This window comes from Equus przewalskii, chromosome 6 (genome assembly GCF_037783145.1).
Source record: "Equus przewalskii isolate Varuska chromosome 6, EquPr2, whole genome shotgun sequence".
Classification (NCBI taxonomy): Eukaryota; Metazoa; Chordata; class Mammalia; order Perissodactyla; family Equidae; genus Equus; species Equus przewalskii.
Window position 1 is genome coordinate 65,662,384 of NC_091836.1, and position 21,296 is coordinate 65,683,679.

The following is a 21,296-nucleotide window of genomic DNA, read 5'->3' on the forward strand; positions in this document are numbered from 1 at the left end:
AATGTAGGATCGTGACATAGCTACACAGAGGTATTTGTTCACTTATTGTCAGTCATTATTTATTAAGTTCCTGCTATTTGCAAGGCTCAAAGTTTGAAATTCGATGCCAAACAAGATGGACATGATCCCCATCTCCATAGAGCTTAGAGCATATAATTAAGCAACTACTTAAATATAAACAGAATTTTGGTCAGTTTCCCAAAAGAAGGTACGGGTGGTGCATTAAATCACTAAAAAATGTGGAAGAAATTCATAAGCTCTGAAATACTGTTTTAACATTAGGGATTAACCTCATTGTCCTCACAATATTTCTAATTTTTTAAGGGCCTTTAATGATATGAGCCTCAGTCTCCTCGTCTATAACATGGAAATTATAATAATACTTGTATCGGCCTTTCGATGTAACATATCACTGCAAAACATGGTGGCTTAAAATGACTGTTTATTGATTCCTGTTTCTGAGGATCAGTAATGTGGGCTGAGTGGAGCTGGAGGGTTCAGCCAGTGTCCTCCAGGCTCACTCACATGGCTACGATCCACAAGGGGTTGACCGGCTCACCTCTGTGTCTCTAGCAACAAGCCAGCCAGCCTGGGCCCCTTTACATGATGGATGTTTTCCAGAAGTAGCCAGAGAAGGCAAGCCCAAAATTCAACGGTTTTTCATGCCTCTGATTCCCATTTAATAATGTCCCCTTGGCTCCTGGGCCAATGCAAGTCACATGGCCAACCTGGAGTCACTGTAGGGAACTACACAAGGGTGTGGATACCGGGAGGTGTCATTACTATTGCAGTCTACCACCTGCCTGACTCCCAGCGCTGTCCCGAAGATTTTGTGATACACACGTGATGCCGCACTGGGGGTGGTTGCGTTAGTACTAGTCCCTGCACGTAGTGGATGCGGAAGAATTGGTAGGTGAAGATGAATCCGAGAGGCTTGCTACTTTCTTGGGGGGAAAAAGACATTATACAGGAAATAAGTGGCAAGCAATTGGCCACAACAGCATGTGAAGTGTGGCATCATGGCTAAAAGTCAAAAGATGCCAGAGCAGTTTCTGATACTGAGGCTGCATCAGACCCTTCCATTTTCAACCCTGGTGTTTTAAAAAGTGACATTGATCAAAAGGAATTTTTCAGAGAAGGATGACCAGGATGGAGGCGAGGTGGGTGGGAACTATATCAGGGGAAGGCCCAGAAGTATTGATCCTGAATAATGATGTCACATTTACCCCTGTTGTTCATTAAGCCCTTATTTATGTGCCACACATAGAGTTGAGCTTTTCCATTTAAGCCTCAAAACAACCCTGTAAGAGGGTAAATACTGTCCCCATTTTACAGATGAGGAAACTGAGGCTCAGATAGTTTCTTTGTCCAAAGTTGCATAGGAAGTACCTAGTAGGTTCAAGGCTCAAACCTGCCTGACTCAAACAAACTACTTTTTTAATTGGAATTTTTATTAAGATAATTGTAGTTCACATGCAGTTGTAGAAAGTAGTACGGGGCTGGCCTGGTGGCACAGCAGTTAACTTTGCACGTTCCACTCCAGTGGCCTGGGGTCCACCGGTTCGGATCCCAGGTGCGGACATGGTACCACTTGGCACGCCATGCTATGGTAGGCATCCCACATAGAAAGTAGAGGAAGATGGGCACAGATGGTAGCTCAGGGCCAGTCTTCCTCAGCAAAACGAGGAGGATTGGCAATAGATTTTAGCTCAGGGCTAATATTCCTCAAAAAAAAAAGTAGTACAGAGAGCTCCTGGGTACCCTTTACCCAGTCTCTCCCAGTAGCAACATTTTGCAAAATGGTGGTAGGAGAGCAGATGTCATAACCAGGATATGGACATTGATACAATCCACTGATTTTATTCAGATTTCCCCAGTTGTACTTATTTGAGAGCGTGTGTGTGTTTTCTTCTATTTTATCACTTGTAGCTTAGTGTATCCAGTCAAGACAGTGAGCATTCCCATCACCATAAGTACCCTCACACTGCCCTTTATAGCCACACCTCCCTCCCTCCCACCCCTACCCCATCCCTAACCCCAGCAACTATTGATCTGTTCTCCATCTCTAAAATCATTTCAAAAATGTTATGTAAGTGGAATCATATAGTGTGTAACCTTTTGCGATTGGCTTTTTTTCACTCAGCATAATTCTCTAGAGGTTCATTCATTCATTCCTTTTTATCACTGAGTAGTATTCCATGGTATTCCATTTATTTAACCATTCTCTTGTTAAGGACATCTGGGCTATTTCACTTTTTAGCTATTATGAGTAAAGCTTCTAGGAACATTGTTGTACAGGTTTTTGTGTGAACATAAGTTTTCATTTCTCAAGGATAAATGCCCAAGGGTGCAGTTACTAGGTTATATAGTAATTGCATGTTTACTTTCATAAGAAACTGACAAACTGTTTTCCAGAAAGGCTGTATTATTTTATATTCCTACCAGAAATGTATGGGTGATCCGGTTTCTCTGCATCCTTGCCAGCATTTGGAGTTATCACTATTTTCCATTTTAGCTCTTCCGATGAGGGTGCGGTCTTATTGTGGTTTTCATTTGCCCTTCCCTGGTGGCCAGTGATGTTGAACATCTTTTCACGTGCTTCTTGCCATCTGTCTATTCTCTGCAGTGAAATATCTGTTCATATCTTTTGGCCGTTTCCTAATTGGGTTGTTTGGGTTTTTTTACTATTGAGTTTGAGAGTTCTTCATATACTCAACATGTTAGACCTTTGTCAGATAATGTGGTTTGTGAATATTTTCTCCTACTCTGTAGCTTATCTTTTCATCCTCTTAACAGAATCTTTCAGAGTGCAAGTTTGAAGTTTGGTGAGGTCCAATGTATCCGTTTTTCCTTTTTGGGTTGTGCTTTTGATGGAAAGCTTGTGTTTTTGACCACTGTGCTCCACTGTTTCCTGGAGCCTGGGGAGGAGAGATCTTGTTCTGGGAAAGAGGGATTAGGCTTGTCTGTGAGGCTCTAAGGCATAGTTAGGGCCAGCGGGAAGGCTCTTACGCAGCAAATTCCAGCTCACTATCAGAATGAACTAAGGCCAAGCTCAGAGGATGAAATGTGTTAGGAGTAAGCGCCTTGTCATCAGAGATCAAGCGAAGGCTGGCTGCTGTCCATGCAGACTCATAGAAGGAATCCAAGTGTCAGAGGGGGTCTGGGCAACTACATCCTTTATGTCACATTCTAACTCGAACAATCTAGGAGACTGCTATTTGAATTACCCCTGCCAGAATTGGAGGGTCTAACAAATTTATCCCCCAGAGACCATCCAGGTTGAAAAATTTAGAAAGGCTTTGGGTGGCCATCTGGAATGTCTCCAGTTTGGAGCAGATTGAGCCAGGCTCAACAGGAGGTGGCCAGCGAAGCCACAAGATCTGCAGTTGTCCTGTTTCAGCAGAATGCACAGAGACCAAAGGCTGACAGGGCTCAGTCTCGGGCCGGGGTCTGTTCCTTGCTCTCTCTCCCCCATCTTGGGGGCCAGCCGCATGGCTACCTGCCCCACCTCCACCCGAGCAGCCTCTGCTACACTCGGACTGCCAAGGAGAATCCCTTTCTTTGTGGCACTTATGAGACTTAATTACCGATGGCAGAGTCCTTTGAGGCCTGGATGAAAGGGACGGGAGCAGCGCAAGGCTTGATTAGGCGCGTAGAACGCTGGGCACGATTAGCTCCATGCGAGACTGGCCCTGCCTTTATCTGTCTCCAGTTCTGTGTGACTTACGGCAGCTAATTGTTGAAATAAAAATCTCCTGACCACCCAGTTACTGGAAAGAAGGCCCTAGTATCTATTAAGTCTGCCTTTAATGACTGGAAATGGCAGCAGCTTCAGGCAATGAGGGTTTTCCCATTGTTACAAGCCTTTTTCTCCACCTCTTTGAGGCTTGAGTATGCAGAGATGGAAGTGAAAGTCTGCCAAAACCACTTCTGTCTCTCTTACAGTCCACCTGGACATCCCTTCCTGGGACGCCTCCACTCACAAGCTTTGTCTGCTGCAAAGACCCCTCCTGGCACTTCCCCAACGGCTTTGTAATCCTTGCTCCTTACAGAACTTCTGGCCCTTGACAAAGTACTTGAAATTCCTCAGTGTGTGTGTTTCTGTGTATTTGGGAACATAAAGGCAGTCCTCAGGCATGCATTACATATGACACCCTCCCCCCCATGCCACCCCATTTTGTAGAAGAGAAAAGTGAGGCCATGAAAGGAAACAGGACAAAGGTGACAACTCCTGGCTCTGCACGTGCTGGATGTCAGCAAGCCTCAGCTCCCTCTTCTCTATAAACACGGCCCCAAGCAGCTATGGGAGGAAACAAGCAGTTGCTACCTTCACAAATCTGGGAAGGTTTGTGTGGGATCGAGGGAGTTAGTGTTAAAACTAAGAGCCTCTCTGTTTCCAGAAGCTTTAAACTGATGCCTGCTCCCTGTGGCGCTGGTTTTCCCCTCTGGCTCTCCCCTCTCACCCCTCACAGAGGCTCACAGGGGGCCTAAAGCAGGAGCCCCAGGTGGTTACAGGTCAAGCCTAGGACACAGTAGGGGATGCGCAATTAATCAGCCGGACTCTCTCCCCCCTCCCTCTGATGATCTCATAATGTGGTCCTAGGATAAACCCAGCGAAAATCAGAAAGCTGTGAGGGGCCCTTGCACACTTTTTACAGAGAATTGGCATTCTAAAAACCTGGGTTTGGAGTTTGACCCTTGAAGGAGTTTTCTAGGGGGAAGGAAGGAGGTCCCTTTCAGTGGGGGCTGAACTGTGGAGGAGGCCATTTCTCAAGGTGGTGTTCATGAAGAAACCGAGTCCCAGCAGACAGCCAGCTCAACCTGAGACCCTGGTGGGGGTGCTTCTGAGAATGTCACATGGGGGTGAGCTGCCAATGGGAATATGCATCGGGTGCGGGAGAGAGGAGTGTGGGGGGACATTCAGACTACAGCAAGGCATTCTAGCCCACCCCACGTGAGAGGCATGTGGACAAACGTGAGCCTCCTCCTCTCCCTGTCCCCTGGTTAAGTCCTGCTCAGTATTTCAGGCAAGCTCAGGTGTCACCTCTTTCAGGTGGCCTCTGCTACCCACCCTACCTGAGCTGGTGTCCCCTCTCTACCCCCGGAGTGTCTGTGTCAATTGCTCTCTGTGTTCACGTGCTAGAACCACCTGTAGTTGTATCTGTCCCTCTGACTGCATCTGGTCCAACTCCTTGTCCCCAAATCTTGCCCTGGACCTTATAAAGCCTTGTTAGATGGGGAAGAGGGAACGAGGATGGATGAACCCAGGGAAAGGTCACTGGGAAGGTGAGGGCTTGAAAATCATAAGAGAGATGCTCAGTCTGACGAGAGGACTCGAGGATACACAGGCTGGCCCGTCTTCAGTCTGGAAGAGCTCTTGCCGGGCAAAGCATTAGACTTATTTCCTGAGACCCCAAGTTGAGGAGGTGAGGTCTACGGAAGGAAGCTAGAAGGAGGCGGGTTCCGGCTCCATGTCAGGAAGCACAGTCAGAACCGTCCCTGGAGGTGGTGAAGTCCCCAGCTTTGGAGGTGGCGTGACCACTTGGTGGTGATGGGTTCAAACGTCCAATGGGGCATGAACCAGCTGACCTTTGATGGCACTTTCAATCCTAAGATAATAAACACCCCGTTTTCTGACTCTAAGATGCCCCCATTTGTAAAGGAGGATCATTGGCTGGCAAATAGCTTTGAGGGGGGAAGAATACAGATGGAGGAATCTGGAAAACACAGCCCTCATAAGACCTCCCGTTGGCTGAGGGCCGATCGTGTCCTCATCCTGTGCATGCTCAGCCCTTGGAGGGGTCAGGCAGCTCTGCTAGGAGTTCTCCCAGCTCGGGATCAGAGGAACGGTGCCCGTACAGCAACTGCCATACAGCAACTGGTCTGTGCCAAGCCCTCCAACAGAAGGGCAAGGTGGCTCCTGTAGGCAGCGGCACCATCTGTCACCTGCCGGCCAGCCGCTGATTAGGAACGTCCCCACAGCCAGCTTGGGCACATGGCCATACTCTACCATGTTCCCAAGAAAGCCGTTTCCCTGGCCCACAGTGCTCTTTCTGTGCAGGGCACACTTCGAGAAGCAGCTGTAAAAACACTCCTCCCACATGCCCAGGTCAGGCGCTAACTGGGTTCATCAGAGGAATTAATACTGCAGGGGGAAAAAAAAAAGTGAAAGAACAAATAGGACATTTCAGCAAATTAGAAGGGGGGACTCGGGTGGGAAGCAGTATGGGTTATGATTAAAAGCTTGAGCCTTGGGGTCGTACAGACCCAGGTTTGGATCCTGGCTCTGCCACTTCCTTGCTGTGGCCCTCTGGGTAAGGCACTTAACCTCTCTACGTGCCTTTTCATCTCTAAAATGAGGATGGTTTAGGGTACGGTGAGGATTAAATGAGGTAATGCAGGGAGAGACCTTGTCCTTAACGCCTATTATAATCGCCGTGTCACTGTTTTAAAGGCCAGAGATTCCCTAAAGTGACAGCGCCTGAGAAATGAGCTCTGGGTGCCACAAAGCGCCCACAGCCTTGGGAGCCTGACTTCCCAGATTCCAGTCTTGGCATATTTTGTGAACTTGAGCATCACTTTGCTACTCTGAGCCTCAGTTTCCAAATCTATAAAGTGGGGATAATGATGCCTAGTTCTCTGGTTTGTACATAACCCAACACAGTACCTGGCACAGAATAGGGGCACCCCCCACCCCTGGCATTCACTTCCTATCACACTGGAGTTTAAAACAAAGGATAAGCAAGACCAAACTTGGAAGGACTAAGGAAAATAAAAATTTATGATGATTTTATCCACACATCCACACACGGATACTGCCCAGGACTTATATTTTGTAGAACACATTTTAGCTCTGAAATATTTATGGGCCCTTTTGACACACAAAGAACTAAAAATATCACCGTCTGCTTATGTTAAGGAAAACTTATAAAACTTTAGTCCAGTAGGAATTCGGTCAATTTCCTGGTTCGTCTCTGGCTGATGCTGAGGCTGCGAGGAAACCCAGGGTGGTAACAGCCCCCGTGTCCCCGAGGGCTTTGGCAGGGCCGGAGGTCACTCAGCAGCGCCATATGTCTGTTCCAGTCTCCCTGCCAGCACTCCAGGCTGATGCCCCTCATAAATATTGCTGGAGCCCATGTGAAGGGTCCAAGTTCACTTTTTGAGTTTCTCTCCACACACCAAAAGCTTTGTTTCTCCCATCTCCCTTCTCTCCCCACTCCCACAACCTTGTCATTCTTCCAGGCCAGCTCCTGGCCCCACAGGTCGGAGCCCCTGAAAACCAGCTGCAGGACACGTGCCCCCCCATGCCCCACATCTCCAGATCCAGGCTTTCTGCCACATGCCCGTTTGCATTTTACTGTCTGCTTATAATTGTTCATGGAAATTCCTTTTTTTTCTACCAGGCTGCTCCCTCCTCACCTCTCAAGCTTCATCGTAAACCTTTTTCTCTCCCCGAAGTCTGGACTCCAGGAATAACTGAGCTGCTCTCTGTTCCCAGAGCTCTCATGCCGCCAACTTTCATCCACGCTGTGACCTAGAACAGTGTTTTTCAAACTGTAGGTTGGCAACCCCTCCATAATTCTATTTTAGTAGAAGAGAATAGAAAATATCAGATTCCACCCCTGAGGAAAGGTTAGGCATAGTTTTTGAAATTTTTGTTTTAGTTAGACGTTTGTAGATTTATATGTGTACTGGATTGTGAAATAAATGTATTTTTACTGTAGGTCAGAGAAAATGGAAAACCACAGATCTAAACTTCTTTTCTCTCCTTACCTCAAAACCATCTGGCCTGGCTAACTTTTACATGACATTCTCTGGTCATGGTTTAGATGTCACTTTCTCTGGGCCGTGGTCCCTGATCATCTCTCCACCTTTGGCCCCCCCGGCCTGGGCTAGGGGCTCCTGTGGTGTCCTAGCCCCGCCTGTCTCCCTATCTGACTTGCCCACTGTCTAGAGGCTCCAAGGAGAAGCAAGCTCATCTATCCTGTCCACTGAGCCCTCCCACAAGGCGTGGCACAGCAGGGTAGGAAGGCAGTGAGGCGGGAGGCAGGGAGCGGGAGGGAGGAAACAAGGAGCCTTGCATGTTACCTCCTAGCATCTTCCACAGCACTTAGGACAGAAAAGGTCCTTAGCAATGATTTACCCAGTGAATTAACCTGTGCTACTAGGTGTGCACCACCTTTCTTCAGGTTTCAACATCTTCTGATTCAAACCTAGCCCCTGACCTTTGGAAGCCATGTGATCCAGAGCAAATCACTTAATCTCATTGAGCTTGTTATCTCATTTGTAAAGTGAGGAAATAAGGGAAAATATAAAATAAGAGGATAATATCTGACCTACATAATTGTTGGAGGGATTAGAAATAACACGTCCAGGGGGCCCCGCGCATGAGTAGGTGTTCGATTAATGGTGTGTTGTTGTTATTGCCTCTGTCCCATCTGAACTGATACCTCATCACCATCACCACCATGTGTCTCCACGTCTCCCCACATTTGCGCACCTCTTCAAACCTTCCAGATCCTTCTGAGCCCAACTCCACGTAAAAGGAAAAAAAAGCAAAAAAAAAAAAAAAACCCAAAAAGCGGTGGATTTTAGAATTACTAGGTCCAGGTCCCAGTGCTGTCACTTACTGGCTGTGTGAACTTGATCAACCAACCGGGTCATTTAGCCCACTCTCTAAAAGGAGGAGTGACGAGGCTTTCTGTGGGCTCTGTGCAGAGCAGAGCACAGTGCTCCACACATATATGTTTCTTCCCTGCTCTTGTCCGGGGTCCGCTCTCCTTCTCAGTACACAGATCAAAACTGACACCCATGTCAGCGTGAGGAGACACGCATAAAACTGCAGTTCTGGCTGTATCAAAGCACTCATCTCTGGTGGTCCATATGGCTGAGACCCCGAGAGGCAGTGAGCTGTCCCAGCAGGGCTCTGTCTTGATCCTATCTGGGGCCCAGTGCCCAGCACGAGACTCATCTGTAACTGGTCTGGAAATGAGCTCTTCTCTGAAGGCACCTTCTTGGAGCTGGGACCTTAACCTGGAGAAGAGTTTCAGCAAGCAATAGAGGCTGTGCGTCTGGGAGAGGCGAGTTGGGGTGGCAGGTTGTTCTGCGGGCAGCGACAGGAAGCGGAGGGGGAGTTAGGAAGGGTCAGGCTAATGGATTTTAGGGGCAGTGGGGAACCCAGAGGTCAGCAGGGTAAGGAGGGGGCTGCACATTGAAGCATGAATGTGTGCTGGGTGCTTCTGTCCCCCACGCGTGGGTGGGGCCACAGGATCTGAGCTCGGTACCCTTCCCCAGCTCTCCTCCCAGCCTCCTGCCAGGGTGTCAGCATCACTGTCCTGCAGACTCTTGTTCCAAGCGAGCTTTTCTCCACTGTCGCTTCTTTTATCCCAACGTCTTCTTCCTCTATTAAATACCAATTTGAGTGTGAACCATGACCGACCTCTCATCTGTTCAAAAAAAGTAAATATTTACTGAATTACTCTGTTGAGTCAGCATGGAAAAAAAACGAAAACGAAATGGGAGCAAGGCGAATGTTCTCCCTGCCTCTGCTTTGTGACCGGGAAGCCATGAGTTTGGGGGCTGTGTTCTTAATAATTTGTAGTTACTGAGCCTTTGCCTCGAAGCCAATGTCTCAGTCACCAGGCACACGCTGATAAGAGGACACAGTCATCCACCAATTTAACAGCCTAAAATGTGTCTCAGCCTTATTAACATATGTTTCCAAGGGAATGTTCCTTCTATAATTATAACTGACACCTAACTGAAGCCTTCTAACGTGTGCCTTTTAAAAATAAAATGTGGTTTTATTCGGATGATAATAATGGCTAATATAGATTGAGCACCCATTATGTATCAGGGACCATATGTACCAGGGACATGTATTAACTCATTTAATCCTCCAAGCAACCCTAAGAGGTTGGTACTATTTTACAGATGAGGAAACTGAAACACAGAGAGGTTAAACAACTTGCCTAAGGTCACACAGCTGCTAAGTGGTGGACACATACTTTAAACCCAGGCTGCCTTTGAAATTTAAGAAGAATACATCTAAGTAGTGCCTTTAATTCAATCTTGGATGTACCTAATACATATTTGTCTAAGTTGAACTAACAATATTTTATATTACTTAACATTGGAGAGAAGGGATGAAGCAGCTGCCAAGTAATTTTATTCACTCATTCACTCAGCAGACATTTTGTGAGCACCGTGGATGCCAGGCCTGCCTGCAAGGTACTGCAGTCAAGGAGGGAGGCAGACGTGAAAACAGACCATCTGGTTAGCTGGATGTCCTCTGAGGGATCAGCATGCACGAGGGTGGAAAGGCCATAGAATGAATGTCCAGGAAAGTGCAAGTGGCCCAGTGAGATAGAAGGAAGATGGGCCAGAGGGAGAAGAGCCTTGCATTTTGACCAAGAAACTGGAATTCATCGTGAAGGCTCCACAGTGCTGCTCGGGGGCATAAGCAGGGCAGTGGTGTGGTCCGAGCTTAGGAACCTCACCGGGCACAGCCTATAAAGGCAGCACCGTCTAGCAGTTATATCCATGGGCCACGTTCAATTGCCTGGTTCAGAATTGTGGCTCCACCACTCAAGAGCCTTGTAACTTGGGCAGAATACTTACCCTCACAATGTCTCACCTGTCATTTGCAGATAATCATAGTATCTGTGTCACTGGATTGAAATGAGGATTAAGATGTTGTATAATGATAGTCAAAGTAAGCACTCAATAAGTATTAGCTACTACTAACAACAGTATATTGCCTATTATTATTAATACCATTATTATGAATTAGTGACTAGCATTAATAATGGTTAACATTAATTGAGTGCTTACTAGTATCATTATCATTGGGGGAGGGGTTGGAGGTGAAGGGCCAGAGAGCACAGAGGCGAGGTAGAGTCCCCATAAATCGTCATCTAAGTTGGCCCAGAGCAGTGCTTTGAGTCAAAAGCCAGTCTTGGGTCATGGTATCAATTGAGGGAGTTGTAATCAGCCTTTTTGAAAAAGTGAAAGAGAATGAACTAGGAAATATCAGAGGGCACTGCTCATCGTGCAGTAACTCTGGTTTTGTGAGTCTTGTTTCCATTTTATACATATAAACACACACTCATGTACGTAACTGTGTGTATCAGGTCACAATGTAAGATGCTTTCCCAATTGTGGATTGTAGTCAAAAGGGCTTTGCAGACGGTGGAGTAGAAGGCATCGCCCCAGTCTTCCCTGTGGCCCTGCCCTTCGGCACTCAGAGGGCCGCCGTCTCATCAGCCAATGTCAGGAGGCCCGTCAAGAGGGCAGAGCTCAGGGCCCCAGCTTTGGGCCCCAGGAAGATGGTTTGGTTTCTGTGTATCCTAAATCACACCCCTTGTCCCAGCACTAATTTCCAGGGATGTTTTGAGAATTGGGTCCCCAGAAGTGTCACATCCATCTTGATTGGCTCTAGTTACAACCCAAGGGTACCGTAGTCTATTTAGTCTTGCTGGCTTCGCCGCTAACTCATCGTGTGGCCTTGAGCAGGAGGCTGGATGGCTCTGGGTCACTGTTGCCCCATCTATAAAATGGGGGTGAAAATAGTTGTCTTACATGCTTCATGGTTATTATGAACCACCAATAAAATCACAGATGTTTGCACTCTTTGAAAATCATGGATATTGGGGCCAGCCTGGTGGCACAGCAGTTAAATAAGCACGTTCTGCTTCGGCGGCCCAGACGCCGGTTCGGATCCTGGGTGCGGACATGGCACTGCTTGGCAAGCCATGCTGTGGCAGGCATCCCACATATAAAGTAGAGGAAAATGGGCATGGATGTTAGCCCAGGGCCAGTCTTCCTCAGCAAAAAGAGGAGGATTGGCAGCAGATGTTAGCTCAGGGCTAATCTTCCTCAAAAAGAAGAAAAAGAAAAAAGAAAATCATGGAGAACTACATAAAGGGAAGTCTACTTGGGACCCATGATAAATCCCAAAGACACCAAGTGGTAATCTCAGATGTTCCCCTTCTGAGCAAGGTGATGTAGGTTTCCAGGTTAGGACACATGGACCTGTTTGAGTGGGTCTAGAGAGCTCTTCAACAAGACAGAGTTTGCATGGGAGCCAAGCTAAGACCTGCCCTGGAGAGAGCCTTTGAGGTCTTGGGAGGGAAGAGCGTATCCTCAGGCCAAAGGGATGCCTCAGAGAGGCATCTACCTGATCGAAGGCAGGACTTGGAAACCACTAGCCCTCAGACCAAAATGACCCATCAGTGTGTTTTGTTTGACCTGTAAAATATTTTGAAATTTTAAAAAATAATAATGAATAGCATTTAAAAATCATACTTCTTACATCTAAATCCAAACTTCCAGCTTGTCTTAAAAATTCACAAGACGCCCTGCAGTCCTACATCACAGCTTTGGCAGGCACTGAGCGTCCACTGCCCTCGTGGACAGGCCCCACCCTGGCACTGAGAGTCCGTGCCTGCACTGTTTGTTACAGCTCTTGCTTTGTTGTTTCTCTAACAGGGCGATGACGCAGTGGAATGTTTTATATACCCACATTGCTCTGAAAAGTGGAACCATGAAAGAAAGAACTGAGAAGGTTGCATGTATCAAGAAAAATAGCTCTCCTCATACTTTGGGCTGGATATTCTGCTTTCCTCCTGTGCTTGCCTCCTGGCTCTTGTAGGGGGCTATGTTTGCAACCCCAGAGCCAAAGGAACACATTTGGAAGGAGAAAGAGGGTGCTATGACAACCTAAAAAAATCCTGGGGTATCATTCTAGGAGAAAAGGATCAAGGTGGAGAAAAGAGGAGAAAAGGAGATTGGGAGCTTCTCACCAATCAGACACCCTAGCAACACCCAGATGTCTGGGGCAGGTGCTGTGGCTTCCCCAGGTGCTGAGGGAGCTTCTGACGAGATGGAAGAGACCGAGGTGAGGAAGCTCTCTGATTAGCATGGTAGTCAGGGCCAGCCTAGCTGGAAGGACATTTTGTGTGGTGGGAGCAAGCAGACTCAAGGGGGCATAACAGAACAGAAAAACAGACCTGGGTTCAGATCCTGGCTTTGTGTCTTACCACCTAAGTGACCCTGAAGGAGGTTCTGAACCTCAGTTTTCTCATCTGTCAGATGGGGATTGGTTGGCCGGTTAATTAAACAAATGAGTACTAGGTGCAGCAGGCTCTGCCCTCCATGCTATCGATCAGAAGTGAGCCAAACAGGTGAGGCCCCTGCTCTCATGGAGCTTACACACTAGTGGAAGAGAACAGACAATAAGACAGTAAGTAGTTAATTACCTGGTGGTGATGAGAGGACTGGCTGTTTATACCTTGGCTTATTTAGAAAAAGATTGGAGACAGTAATAACTAATGTGGAGACGTGACGATTTGATGAGATAATACAAAGTGCTTCCCGGGTGCCTGAGTATAGTCATTCGTTTCAGGAGTTCTTAAGGAGCCTGCGTTCTGTGGCAGGCCCTGTCCCAGGTGCAGAAGCGATGGAACCACACATGATTCCCGTCTAGGAGATTAGGAAAACCAGCGCCCCCTCGCCTTTGTTGTCAGCTTCCTGATACCCATCACTGGAGGAGAGGCGGAGGGATCTTCATGGTGGACAGGCCAAGTAACAGAAAGAGACAGGATTCATGATTAGAGGCCCTGGGGAGCGGAGCCTGGTCCACAGCCCCGCAGGGAGAATGGGGGGCCGGATGCACCCGCATTGCCTTTGTCCCCGGGGGCCGGAGCTCACGCCCTTTCTTTGCTTTCCCCAGCTCCAGACCAGTCGGCCCTGAGTGAGGCGAGGACCCTGTTCGTGGATGTGGAGGAGCGCGGGCCGGAGGCCATGGACGTGAAGGAGAGGAAGCCGTACCGCTCGCTGACCCGGCGCCGAGACGCCGAGCGCCGCTACACCAGCTCGTCGGCGGACAGCGAGGAGGGCAAGGGTCCGCAGAAGTCCTACAGCTCCAGCGAGACCCTCAAGGCCTACGACCAGGACGCCCGCCTCGCCTATGGCGGCCGCGTCAAGGACGTGGTGCCGCAGGAGGCCGAAGAGTTCTGCCGGGCAGGTGCGTGTGCAGGTGTGCCAGCAGGTGTGCCCCGGGGCGTGGGTGCAGGTGCGCAGGAACGCGACCGGGGCACCCGCAACGCCAAGTCTCTGCCGTTTGGGCACCTGGATCTGGTCCAAGCCTGCCCCATAGTTCATTCTTAGTCCGTTCCTTTTCGCGCTCACTCACTCGGCTGGCATAATGGGGTGGTTGAGAGCTGGGCTCTCTGTCAGACTGCCTGGGGGTGCGTTCAGAGCCACCACCGGCTCTCCTCTAAGCCTCAGCCCTGGATTGTCAGGTGGGCAGGAGCAGTCTCATTGCACTGACTTGTAAGACCTAATAAGACTAAGACGACGTGGTTAAGCGGTAAGCATGCTACCATCGAGTGCTGAATAAGTTTAGTTGTTAGTTTTATTTGTTCATATATATATGCATTCAACAGACATATCTTAGTACCTTCTTTGCATCAAGCACTGTCCTGACGTTGAGATGTTCCTGAGATGGTTAGACCTAAAACCTTAGTAACTGGGGGGATATCCTGGCTCCCTCTCCTTCACTTCCTACACACAGTAGTCAGCAAAGCCTATCCATCTTACTCGGGAATACCTTTCAAATCTTCCCCTCTTCTGCCACTGTCCCAGTTCAGGCCACTATCATCTCTCTGGGAGGATTGACTGCAACCCGCCGCCCCCCCCCCACCCCCCCCCGCCACCCAGTGCTGCCCCCTTTGGACCATTCTCTGCACTGCAGCCAGAGTGAAGCATGGAAATGACTCCCCCCATTGTCTTGAACCTGAGCTCCTTAACCTGGTATAAGAGGGCTTTCCCCAAGTTCACTTGTCTTCCTGCCTTGTTTTATCCTCTGCCAATCCACACCCCACAGCCCATGCTCCAGCCCCGCTGGACTACTCATTGCTCCCACAGGTGCCATGATGTATGTTCCCCACCCTGGTGCCTCAGTGATGCCTGTGTTTCTGCTTGCAGAGCCGTGAGCCCTCTGATGCCTGGTGGGCTCCTGCCCCTGACAGTTCATGCAGCCCTCCCTGATTCTCCCCGGCCTACTCCCCTTCCACAGACAGGGCTAGCCGGGCACTGTGCTGTGTAGTTTATATGCGTTTTGGCATTGTTATTTAATTCTTACAACACCCCAAGTGAATCACTTATTCAAGATCATGGAGGGGAGAGGAGCTGGTCACACACACATGCTCCCTGGGGCCAACAGTCTCCTTGGCTCTCCCACAGGCCTGGCTCCACATGGAAGCTGGCCTGTTAGGCAGGCTGCCTCTCAGGCTTGAAAGATGCGGGGTCTTCAGCTCTTTCCCAGCTTGTGGCTAAGAACTCAAACTGGGGCATCAGACAGATCTGGATTTGAATTCTGGCTCTGCCATTTTTACTACCCTCGGCTTCTTCCGCTGGGCAATGGGAGAGCGGTGATGCCTCCTAATAGTAGGGTAGTCAGGAGGATGAATGAGGACTGTAAATGAAACACTTTGACGTGGTACCTGGCACAGAGAAGATCCTTCATAAGTGCTGCCTGCTACTAATTGTCATCTCTGGGTCTCAGGGGAAGTGACAAATGGTCTCAGAGCTTTCCTCCAGCTCCATCCTGCCCATTCTTGATAGAACTCAGCAAACCCTGCCAGGCCCAGCTTGGCTTGGATGCCACCCAGCACATGAGGTTCCAGAAGGAGCCCCTTCTCAACTTCATAAATAACAAATAAAGAAGCATTCTCATCTCATAGGCAGACAGGACCATTGCAGTTTACAAAATACTCTCCCTCCCATTACCTCCCTGGATCCTCAAAACTCCTATGAGGGTAGCAGGCCATATTTTATCACCCCATTTTAAAGATAAGAACACTGAGGCCCAGGTGATGTCCCCAGCCCAAGATTGCACAGCTAGATGTTGAGTGAGGTGGAATGTCAACCTGTGTCCTGGGCTCCTCAGGAAAGAGGCCAAAACGACTTAAAGCAAACAGACCCTGAGGACTTCTCACGTTTGATGAACTGAATCTTCTAAACTCACACATTGGAAGGGCCGGGCTGGCTCAACACGATCACTGAGCCCTTGGAGTCAGTCCTCACCTTGCAATTCTCCATTCCTGGCGTGTCTCAGTTACTCATATTGATGCTGAGTCTGGCTGCTTAAAAGGGTATGCAGGGCAAGCCATATGGAAATCAATGCAGCCCGGCTGTGTATTGCAAATAAATTTGATTTTTCACTTAACGTAGCAGTCATTCTTCATAATGTGTGACTGGCCTCCCTTGAGAGGACCAGCCCAGCAGACCAGGGATATGGGGCTGGAAGGAGGCAGGAAAGGAGATCAGAGGGAGGCAAATGGGGTGGACAGGGAGTGTGGTGTCCAGAGATGGTGGGAAGCAGATTGAGGGGATTTAGGTTCCAATTTGAAGTTTTCTTCTACTTAGAAGGAGAGCAACAGAGGAAGGCAGCCTGGAATATGGCACAAAGGAGTGATGTTCAAAATATTTTATATCTAGTCTGGCCCAGACCCTGGCCAATCATAATGTCTGCCTGGCCCTGAGCAGAGCCCAGAGGCCATGCTGGGCACAGAGCTGACTAGCAGGCTCCAGGGGCACAGGGGTTATTTGGTGGGAGTGATGCAATGACTGTAATAGGAAGCCATTGCTGCTGACTTCCCTCCTGCCTCCCTGAAGTCCCTTCTTGCTTTGCCTTTGCAGGCTTGTCCTATGCGGCCCTGGCCCTTGTCACAAGGATATGCCCCTTAGTGTCTTTGTCCACCCCCTCATCCCCCAAACACTCATGGGAATATTAGAAATGTGAGAGTAGCCGCCCCTGAATAGACATTGAATTAACATTTAGGAGTAACATGGAAGCTGTGTTGTCCATGAACATTAGTATTCCCTTTGTCACTCAAATACCAATCCCTGAGGGAACTGCCCTCACTCGCCTCTTCCTCGGCCTCAGTCCTGGGCATTGCCAGGCCTTCCCGAGCCCTCAAGAGACCTCTCAGGGGCCCAGCTTTGGCTGTGTGCTTGCCTCCCTGGATTACTGCAAAGTCTGCTGATTCCTGTCACAGCCCCACCTGGCATGAGCAAGCAGAAGCCAGAGCCCATTTCTTTGTGTGAGACCCACTTCTCTCTGCCAGTCACCGTTGTCTTCACTTTCATGCTTCAGACTTTTCCAGCCTGGCCAGAAGGGAGCTTCCAGTACCAGGGGAATATTTGCATTTCATCAGCTAGGCTTCTGCCCTGCTCAGGAGTGCTCCTTGCTGGAAAGCCCACCCTGGAGTGCAAGAGGAGACCTGAAGCCCTCCATTCACTTTAGCAGATATTTCCTGACCCCCCTGCTGAGTACTGGATTTCCTTCTAGGCCCAGGGATTCAGGAATGAAGAAGACCTGATCCTGCCCTTGTTGAGGGCATCTCCAGCAGAGGAGTCAGGCTGTTAAACCGTCCTGGTCTGCAGGACGACTGGGGCCAAGGACTCTCAGAGGGAGCTCGGAGGGAGAAGCAGTGACTTCTGCACAGGGTGTAGGGTTGGGGGCGACTTCACAGAGGAGATGTCATTTGAATTGGGCCTAGAGGATTTGGGCTGATGGGGAAGGGGCACAAGGAGCAGGCCAGGCAGAGGAAAGACATGGACATGGAACACCACTGCGAGCTAAAGGACAACAGTGAATCCTGGGGAAAGGGACCAGGCTTCTGGTGGTGAGCCCCCACTCCTCAGCACCCTAACCAAGCTCACCTGCATTTCCTCCCAGGAGCCAACTTCACCCTGCGTGAGCTGGGGCTGGGAGATGTGACACCGCCTCATGCGACGCTGTACCGGACAGACATCGGCCTCCCCCACTGTGGCTACTCCATGGGGGCCAGCTCTGATGCTGACATGGAGGCCGACACCATGCTGTCCCCTGAGCACCCCGTGCGGCTGTGGGCCCGGAGCACACGGTCGGGGCGCAGCTCCTGCCTGTCCAGCCGGGCCAACTCCAACCTCACACTCACCGACACGGAGCACGAGAACACCGAGACCGGTGAGTAGCCCACTTGGCCTGTGCCGGGCGCCTGGGGTGCCAGGTGGAGGTTTTTAATTACAGTATTGATTTTCTGCTCCATCGCTTGGGGCTCTGGTGAAGTTGGTGAAAAATTGCTTTGCTCTCAGTGGTCAAAAGTCAGAACCTCCTGCACAGTGACGTGAAATACCCACCCATCAGTGACATGCCAGAGATGGGGTTGCTGCTCTTTCCTTCCAGATTAGGGGGATGCCTAAGGGGCAGGGTTATTGCTTACAAGGTGCCTGTGTGCAGGGGAGCAGAGGGGTCAGGGAACAGTGGTAATCGGTCCCCCGCCACTTGTCCTCTATCACGTCAGCTGGGCTGGTCCTGCCTGAATCCTGCTCATGCAGCCTTCAGCCTCCAGGTGCTGCCCTACCCCAGTATCTTAGGTTGATCAGAGGATAGCTTCTAAACAAAAACTGTCATGTCGGGGTAACTTCAAACTTGAAGTTTTGCTCCAGCTTTCCCGTGATCTCATCTGCAGATTTGGGAAAGTGCTGGCTCTGAACTCTGTTCCACTCTCGTCTCTGCAGCTCCTTCTTCCAAGGCTGGAGAGATGCTATGGGAGAAAGATGACAAGGAGCTCACACACCATCTTTTTATGGTGGAGGGAAGGGAGCCTGGTTTCAGAACTTCCTCCCTCCTCCCGGGACCTTGTTAGCACATCTCCGGGGCGCTCTGAGTTAGATGCACCCCTGCAGTGAGCTGAAGGGACAACCCCCTTCAACCCCCACAGTCTCTGGGCAGCTTTGCGGACCTAGGTCAGCCCTGAGAAGGGTCCTGCTGGGGTCTGGCAGTGAAGACTTAGGGAGAGTGGCAGAGACAGGGACAGTCCCTCTGCCTGGGGGAGGGCTTTTGTTTCTCAGAAGTGCCATCAGGGGGTCTGCTGGTGCTTCCACACCAGGTGTAGGAAGGGAGATGTGGGGACGGTAGTCTGAATGAGAACTGGAAGAGCCAAACCAGGTACCAGTGCCCCCTACTGGTTTCCAGCTCCAAATGCAGAATCCTTGTGATTCCTGCCCAGGATTCCCAGGGTCACAGTGGGGACCAGGTCAGAGGTGAAGGCTTAGGCGGGTTAGTCTCGGAAAAGGTTGCTCCAGCTGGGTTATGCAGGACATCATCCCAGACTTGGGATCAGGCAGGAGACCAGGTAAGGTCAGGATCACGTGGGGAAATTTATCTCCTTCAAGAGTCATGTGCAGCAGAGTTCCAAGTGTCTGTTCTGCCACCCCGCCCAGAGAACTCGGAGGTTTTCCTGGGGCGGGGGGGGGGGGCCTGTGTACCTGTCTGAGGGATGGGGGAGCAGCAGGTCCTGGGTACTGGCTTGGCAGTGTCACCCTCCCCTGGCCCCCAACCAGCCCTGTGGGGCGTCAATGACATCAGCACCTGAGGGAGATGCCCCTCTGTGCAGTGGGGAGCCATCCACACTCCATCATCCACCTTCGCCCCTTGCCGCAGCCGAGCCAGCAGCCCCTCCTCTCCCTGCCCCCACCATGCACTGAACCAGAGCACCCAGGTGAGGTGTGAGGCCTGTGCAGAGAACATGCTGTCTGGTTAGGAGGCAGGGAACCCGAGTTCCATCACTGACCCGGGCTGTGGCATTGGATAAGCTGCATTCTTTCCCAGGACCTCAGTTTCCTCCTCTATAAAATAAGTAGTTTAAACAAAGTCAGCATTTCCTGTGTTCTGAGAATGTTAATAGTTCTTAGATTGGGGGTGGGGGAGAGGAAGTGCTCTGTGGTCAAATAATGAAGGAAACACGGGGTTAAACCAGTTTTTCCTGCAGGACTTCTCAGAGCCTTGACTATGTTAAGTGCATGCTAATGGATGAATTACCAGGAGGAGTATCTGCAGCATTCCCCAGGCGATCTGACCACAGAGCCCTTTGTTCTCAGCACCTGATGAGGCCCCTGTTCTAATGAACACTTTCCAGGAGTAAGTGAACTGAGTGACCTGCAGGCCTTTCTAGATCCAGGATTCTGTGATTCTAAGTGTTTACATTAAGAGGAAGGTGTAGAAGAGGAAGACGATAATGATGACATTAATAGTTAATAGCTGCTGCTGATTATCAGACCCCAAGCACGGTGTTCAGTGCTGTAGTTATAGGATCTCATTTACTCCCCCTCCAACCCTTTGAGGTAGGTTTTATTATCCCCACTGCACAAAATAAGTAAACTGCAGCCCAGAGAGGTTAAGAAACCTGCATAGGTCACACAGCTAACAAGATGGGATTTGAACTCAGGCCTGTATAACTCTAAAATCTTTCCTCTTGTAGCCCTAGAGATAGCGAATTTCCTCTGCCGCAAAATACTTGATTGTTTGTTCTTTTGAAGGCTTCTTGCCATGGTGACAAATGATCATTTTTCCATAAAGCCATGACAGAGTGAGGTGCACGCCTCCCACGTCATTGTATATTCCCTGAGAGCTGAATTATGGCTGAATTAAGCCTCTCTTGGGTGATAATGACATAGTCGACGAGCCTGAAAAGCTTTAGCTTTTGATAACAGGGACCAGGAGGTGGCTGCCTGCTGCCCCTGGCCATGCCATCGTCTCCTGCTGGTCATCCATTTCCACGGTGGCCTCACTATGCTCAGGGAAGACTGGCAGGCAAAGGAGGCAGGCTGGTAACTCAAACAAAGAGCCCCTGGCCTCTGCATCCCTTCCAGCCCTGGACTCCCCAACCCCAGACACCCCACTGGTACCCACACACTTGTCCGCATGCTTCCAGATGGGAAGTTGCATTAAAGGCTTTGTGATACTCGGATCTGAATAAAGACGGTGACTCATATGACAGTGATGAGCTATAGGCATGACTGCCTTTTATTCACTTTGAGGTTGCCAGTGGTCTTGTTCTTGTTCGTATCATTGTCTCCTGAACTTACAGCCAAGGACTGAGGCTCAGAGAGGCGAAGGGTGCACGGGGCTGTGTGTCCAGTTGAGCTAGAGCCAGGCTCTCCACAGGAGTCTTGATTCTTTTCCAGCTCGCTGTCTCTCTTCCCCCTGCCCCTCCCACGCTCCCGTCTTCTTTCTCCCCGGCCCTCCTCTCTTCCTCTTTTGTTCATCCCTGGCCCCAGCTCTCTCCTTTGTCTCTGATGAGAACTCAGATCTTACCATCAGGACAGGGCTCAATTCCACTGGACATGTTAGCCAACACATCATGGTGTAGCCACTTTTCAGGAGTAGAGAGAAGCCATACTCAGGACCAACCATGTGTCAAGCCGCTACACATGTGTGATTGCCTTTAACCCTCATGACAACA

The 21,296-nt window shown here is 49.8% G+C and overlaps 1 protein-coding gene across 37 annotated transcripts in view; it reads left to right on the forward strand.

Annotated features, from left to right (window-relative positions):
• The window catches only part of TENM4 (teneurin transmembrane protein 4), a 2,704,309-nt gene that overhangs the window by 2,281,717 nt on the left and 401,296 nt on the right, over window positions 1–21,296 (forward strand). For all 37 annotated transcript variants that reach the window (XM_070625735.1, XM_070625734.1, XM_070625736.1 and 34 more), the window contains 2 exons: window positions 13,733–14,026; window positions 17,747–18,016. In XM_070625735.1, the coding sequence (XP_070481836.1) occupies window positions 13,733–14,026; window positions 17,747–18,016 (564 nt within the window). The remainder of the gene's footprint in view (window positions 1–13,732; window positions 14,027–17,746; window positions 18,017–21,296) is intronic.